General features: G+C 42.3%; 1 protein-coding gene across 15 annotated transcripts in view; it reads left to right on the forward strand.

Annotated features, from left to right (window-relative positions):
• The window catches only part of ZNF385B (zinc finger protein 385B), a 319,282-nt gene extending 314,038 nt beyond the window's left edge, over positions 1 to 5,244 (forward strand). For 7 of the 15 annotated variants that reach the window (XM_061608316.1, XM_061608302.1, XM_061608308.1 and 4 more), the window contains one exon: positions 3,600 to 5,243. In XM_061608316.1, the coding sequence (XP_061464300.1) occupies positions 3,600 to 3,824 (225 nt within the window). In that variant the 3' untranslated portion in view covers positions 3,825 to 5,243. Of the gene's footprint in view, positions 1 to 3,599 lie in introns of all 15 variants that reach the window. The other 8 variants (XM_061608301.1, XM_061608303.1, XM_061608307.1 and 5 more) reach the window with 2 other exon arrangements.
• Positions 5,245 to 6,290: the final 1,046 nt, after the last annotated feature.

The following is a 6,290-nucleotide window of genomic DNA, read 5'->3' on the forward strand; positions in this document are numbered from 1 at the left end:
CATTTGCATGTTTATTGAGTTCAGTGTGATTTACTCCCGTGCAATCATGCTTAGGATAGGTAAAACTGACCGGGGGGAGGGAGGGAATGCTGGAGTGGGCAGGGGAGGAGGAAGAAGGAAAAGGGGAGGGGAAAGGAGAGGAGAGGGGAAGGAGGGGGAAAGTAGATCTGATCATTTGCATGCTTATTGAGTTCAATGGGATTTACTCCTATGCAATCATGGTTAAGATAGGAAAAACTGACCATGGGGGAGGCAGAGGGGAAGAGGGAAGGGGAAGGAGTGTATTGGAGGGGGGCAAAGGAAGGGGGAGGGGAGAGCAGGTTTGATCATTTGCATGCTTATAGAGTTCAATGGTATTTACTTCCGTGCAATCATGCTTAAGATAGGTAAAACTGACCACGGGGAGGGGGAGGGGGAGGAGGGGGAAAGGGAAGGAGGGGATTGGAAGGGGATGGGGAGGGAGGGAGGGACAAAGGAAGGAGGAGGGAAGGGGCAAAAGGGAAGGGATAGGAGGGAGGAGGGAGGGTGGGTTTGATCTAGGGTTGCCAGGCTCAGGGCCTGAGAATGATTCTGTTTCTTTAAGAGAAGAGAAAATTCAGCCAAGTGCAAGTTTTCTTGCAACAGTGTAATGGGAAAAACCACAAGGTGAAATTCTCCCTTCCCCCTGCACAACTTTTAAAGATATAGAAGACCTCTTGGAGCAGCCTTTCCCAACCATTGTGCCTCCAGATGTTGTTCGACCACAACTCCCATTAGCCTCAGCCAGCATTGCCAATGGCTGAGGCTGATGGGAGTTTATTTATTTATTTATTTTATTTCATTTTTAAACCGCCCATAGCGAATAGCTCTCTGGGCGGTGTACAAAAGATTAAAAGTACAGAAATACAAAATATCACAATAAATAAACTGAAACAAAGAGATTTAAAATTGTAACATTAAACGCTTTAAAATGCCTGGGAGCATAGCCAGGTCTTAACCTGGCGCCGAAAAGATAGAAGCGTCGGTGCCAGGCGTATTTCTCCGGGGAGGCTATTCCACAATTCGGGGGCCACTACAGAAAAGGCCCTAGATCGAGTAACTGTCCTCCGGGCTTCCCGATGGGTTGGTACCCGGAGGAGGGCCTTAGACACTGAGCGAAGTGACCGGGTCGTGGTCCAACAACATCTGGAGGCACACCGGTTGGGAAAGGCTGTCTTGGAGGCTGGGCCTGGCAACCCTAGTTTGAACGTTTGCATACTTTTTGAGTTCATTGGGATTTATTTCTGTGCAATCATGTTTGAAAATGGAAATGGATTGCCCAAGTTGACCGAACTTATGGCGACCCTTTGAATAGGGTTTTCATGGTAAATGGTATTCAGAGGTGGTTTTACCATTGCCTTCCTCTGAGGCTGAGAGGCAGTGACTGGCCCAAGGTCACTCAGTGAGCTTCATGGCTGTGTGGAGATTTGAACCCTGGTCTCCCAGGTCCTAATCCAACACTGATCCGGGGGAGGGGCAGGGAGGGGGAGGAGAGGAGATTGGGTGGGTGGGCACTGGGCAGAGGGGAAGCCCCTTTCCTTTCCAAAAGGAAAACATTGTGAACAGTATAATTGATTTTCAGTGTTTCCCCCACCTTTTTATTCTACAGCAGGCACATGTAGCCTCCCACTCAAATATAAACCAAAGCTTTCCCTGGCCACATCCACAACAAGCCTTTATTTCACTATGGACAGTCATGGCTTCTCTCAAAGAATCCTGGGAAGTGTAGATTGTGAAGGGTGCTGAGAGTTGCTGGGAGACGCCCTGTTCCCCTCACAGACTTTCAATCAGAGTCGCTGACTGTTAAACCAGTCTGGCCACTGGAACTCTCTCAGTGGAACAGGAGTCTCCTCTCACCACCCTTCACAAACTACACTTCCCAGGATTCTCTGAGGGAAGCCATGACTGTCTCACGTGAAATCAAAGTCTGATGTAGGTGTGGCCCCCTGATTAGGCAAGCCCAGCAGCTGTGAGGCTTGTAGAACGCTTACAGTTGGTTCTTACTGAGCATGCCCGATATTATCATAGGGTTCCAGCCAAAATTTCTTAAATTAATTAAAAATCAGCCAGGCATTTTTTAAAACTTTTAAACAGCAGAAGATGAAGGTCAGAGTATGGGGCAAGGTCAGTATTAGGATTACAGGTACTCTGTGAACATGGCTGATTTTTAATGAATTTCAACAGATTATGCTAACTCTCAGGGGGGAAAGTCCAAAAGGGCTCTGAGGTTTTTTTCTCTCTTTTTAGATGTTGAACTCTCTATTCTCTCTGACTGTTTTGTGTATCACCATGAAAATTGAGAGGGTTGTTAAGCAAGCGTTTCTGAGTTCAGTACTATAAGTTTTGTAAGGTTTTCTTTTGAAATGAGCTTATGGGAAGGATCAGAATGGCATGGGGGTATTTTCAATTTAACATTGCAGAATGTGAAAAATCCACGCTGGCTATAGTATATAGCCACTCTTGTGGCTGTATAATCAGGGACTGTCAGAGGAAAGCAACCTGGAGGCTTGTATGTACAAACAGAGGTGAAAGCAGGGAAACTATACCATTAAGGGCAGGCTGTTAGTGCCTTTTAGAAAAATAATCCTGTCAATCCTGGCAAGTAACGTTTTTGTGGGTCAATTACTCTAATCCATAGGCACAGTGCAGGTATATTGACTTTCTGTAGAAGGCTAACATTAATGCAAATAGCTAATTACACTCTGCTTTATAGTATTATAGTGAGTTATACAGCCACACTGTAGTCAGCATGGATTTTTCGCATTCTGCAATGTTAAATTGAAAATATCCCCCATGCCATTCTGATCCTTCCCATAAGCTCATTTCAAAACAAAATCTTACAAAACTTACAGTCCTGAACTCAGAAACACTTGCTTAACAACCCTCTAAATTTTCATGGTGATACACAAAACAGTAAAAAAGAATCGAGAGTTCAAAGTGTAAAAAGAGAGAGAAAAACCAGACCCCTTTTGTATGTTTTTCTGTCAGAGTTCTCATAATTTGCACATCCCATAAGAGGGAGTTCTACAACAATGGGGCCACCACTGAAAAATTCTTGCTGTCTCATCTAATTGAGCTTTCATGCAGGACCTCTGTGGCTGATCTTAGGGAGTGGTCAAGTTCGATAGGTGCAGGCAGTCCTTCAAATAACTTGATTCCAAATGGTTTAGGATTTTAGAGGTAATAGCCAGCACTTTAAATTGGGCCCAGAAATATACCAGTAATTAGTATAGCAGCCAGTACAGAATGGGTGTTATTTGCTCTGACCCCTTGGCTATCACAAGCTACTGAACAACTGCATTCTGCACAAGTTGGAGCTTCCAAACCATCTTGAAAGGTAGCTCCACATACAGTGTATTGCAGTCACCTAGTATGGATGTAACCAGGACATGAGTAACTGTAGTAAGGCCCGCTTTTTCTTGATAGGGCACAATTGGTGAACCAACCCAAGCTGATAAAAGGCTCTCATCGCTCCTGATGCCAACTACGGAGGTGTAGTTGGTATTTATCATGAGGATTCTTTTTTAAGTCCCATAAATTGGGGAAATTAATATTTAATGTTTTTGTTCCTCTTCCCACAGGCAAAACTCGCATTCCAGAAAGATATGATTAAGCCTTTGGCACCCACTTTCCTTTCGTCTCCTCTTGCTGCTGCAGCTGCTGCAGCAGTTTCCGCTACTTTGACTCTTCCTCCACGACCCTCAGCTGCTTTGTTCCAGGCACCTACAATACCCACAGCTCTCCTAAGGGCAGGACATGGCCCTATTCGAGCTACTCCCACATCTATCTTATTTGCACCCTACTGATTGTTGAATCAGCAATGCATGACTATGGCCATTTGGAAGAGAGACAAAAGAAAGCGAGCAACAATTCCATATTTTTAAATGGCTGTCTTTTTAAGGCACCACACTTGATTACTTCCCAACTAAAACAGGTTGTGGAACTCTTCACTGACGGGTATTGCAATCTAGATGACATGAGCTTGTCGTTGTTTAGGGGTTTGTTTGTTTGTTTAAATAAAGAATTCAGATCAATGGTTTACAGAAAATTTAATTGTGCACACAAGAATTCATACGTCTACTTTTTAAACTGGACATATAATATGCATTATAAAACAAGGAACATGGAATACTTTCCTGTTTGACTTGAAAACCAGGATCTTCCTTCCTCACACTGATGTACTTAGGCCTTTGGAAACCAACTGTGCAGATTCTGGTGTGCAGCAAAAACTAGGTGAAACAAGTGCTTGAATTGCCAACAACAGCTCAATAATGGAGTCCAAGTTATTGTTTCTTATGTGCTCCTGTTGTCAGGGATTGTGTATTGTTTTAGGACGCTGTACTAATGTATTTTGTGTAGTACTCGAGATTTATCTCTCGCTTGATTTTAAACCATTTCAGTTGCTGTGCAAATGTTTGGAAGCAGAGCAGCCTCGAAGCTTTTCTTTTAAAGAATTTAATGTATGTCTTTAATTTAACATTTTATTTAGAAAGATTCAGAATAAGAAAGCCATATATCGGATGGTTATGACTCATTTACTATTTTCATGTAACTTGTTTTGTGTGTCTCCCCCCCCCCCCCGGTGTTGTTAAAACTGCTTCAAAAGAGAGTTTCTTAATTTATATGTTTACCAGACTTCATGCTTGTTGAGGCTACCAGCCAGTGTATTTATTCATATATATTTCTAAACTTCTTTCCTACATAATGATGCTACATTTAGTTGTGGCTCCCCAATGCAATAATGTATAGGAGATCAGATATTTATAAAATTAATTGTCTCATCTGTTGTCTTAATATATTGATATTCTGACCCTCCTCTTCCCCTGGTTTTTCCCACTCCATTTTATAAAGGTGATCAGGATACTGACGACACATCATGAGCTGTTTGGAACAACAAGGGTACTTTCCAAAAACATCTTTACCTGCTGTCTGTAAAGAGTAAAACATATGTGTATTTTTTAAAAAAGCACATTTTTAATAAAATAATATGGGAAAATAGCAAATGGTTTATTAATGAGCAAAAGAATTCATGTGGAACCCTTAAATGAGACCTCTGTTTGATAACAGCATCATTATGGTACAGCACACTAGGAAGTTACCAAACGGCTGCACAGTCACTTGATTATACTGTCATTGTTAATGAATGACTGGAATTATGAATACATGGATAATGTACTTTGCATATCACTGTAGAATGCTTAATTTCTTGCTGTGCTGTATTTTTAAATCAGTGAAAGCAATAAAGGGAAACCATATGATATACACCTACCTAAGGTTGCAGTTTAGTGGTCCCTGGGAGGGCGTCTCAGGGGTCATAGAATAGATCAGATGTTCCTCTCTGACACTGGAGACAGAAGTCTGATGTTGGAGAAGGAGATCTCTCCATAACCCCCCTCCCCCCCCCCGATCCTTCACAGCCTTGGTTGAACTGGAGCTCGAACACTGGTAGGGCAAAAAAGGAGGTATGCTGGCAGAGGGACCAGCAAGCAGCTTGGATCCAAAGCTATCCTAGTCCAGTCTTGTCCCAACAGTGGGAAGAAATTTATACATGCTGAGGAGCACATCTAATTCCCTCCCTCTCTTTTTCCTCCTAATTTTTCCAATGGGAAGGTAAACATTTTAAAAAGTTTTTACAGTATAAGAACCTGTAATGGATGGAGCAATGCAGAGCATTCTTCCATCCTTTACTTCTGCCCTGCCAGCTTGAGTTTGGCATGGTGTAGGATAAGGTGGTGGAACCACCTTTCAATTTCCCTCCAAAATGAGGGATGCCCCTCAGCACCTATCAACATTTTGGCACAAACCAGTTTAAAAAGCAGCTTTATCATCTTTTTATTTTTAAGCCCCAGCAGTCTGGTGCCATTATAGTTCAAGTGAAGCTGTCTTTTTGATACATGCACCACTTGCCTGGAATTTATGATATTTAAATGTATTGCTTAATTTGTGGCATAGTAACAAAGTTAAAGAAAAAACACCTGAAATTAATTTTGTATAGCCAGGTGAAGCTAATGAACCTTGGGGCAAAAGGTTTGGAGCTTTTTACACCTGCATATTTTGGAAATGCTTAAATGACGTCCACCGCTGGGATTTCAGAAGGAACTATACTGAGGCTACAACATCTGGTCTGTAAGACTTTGAAAGCTAGTATGTGTAGAGAAAGTGTGAAAGGTGGGATTATTCCAGCTCAACCAAATTCTGGCATTTTACACTTGAAAACTCTGGATGGAAAGTTTTGGAACAAGATGAGCTGCAACTGGTAAATGTCTATGTTA

Source organism: Rhineura floridana, chromosome 2 (assembly GCF_030035675.1).
Source record: "Rhineura floridana isolate rRhiFlo1 chromosome 2, rRhiFlo1.hap2, whole genome shotgun sequence".
NCBI classification, from domain to species: domain Eukaryota; kingdom Metazoa; phylum Chordata; class Lepidosauria; order Squamata; family Rhineuridae; genus Rhineura; species Rhineura floridana.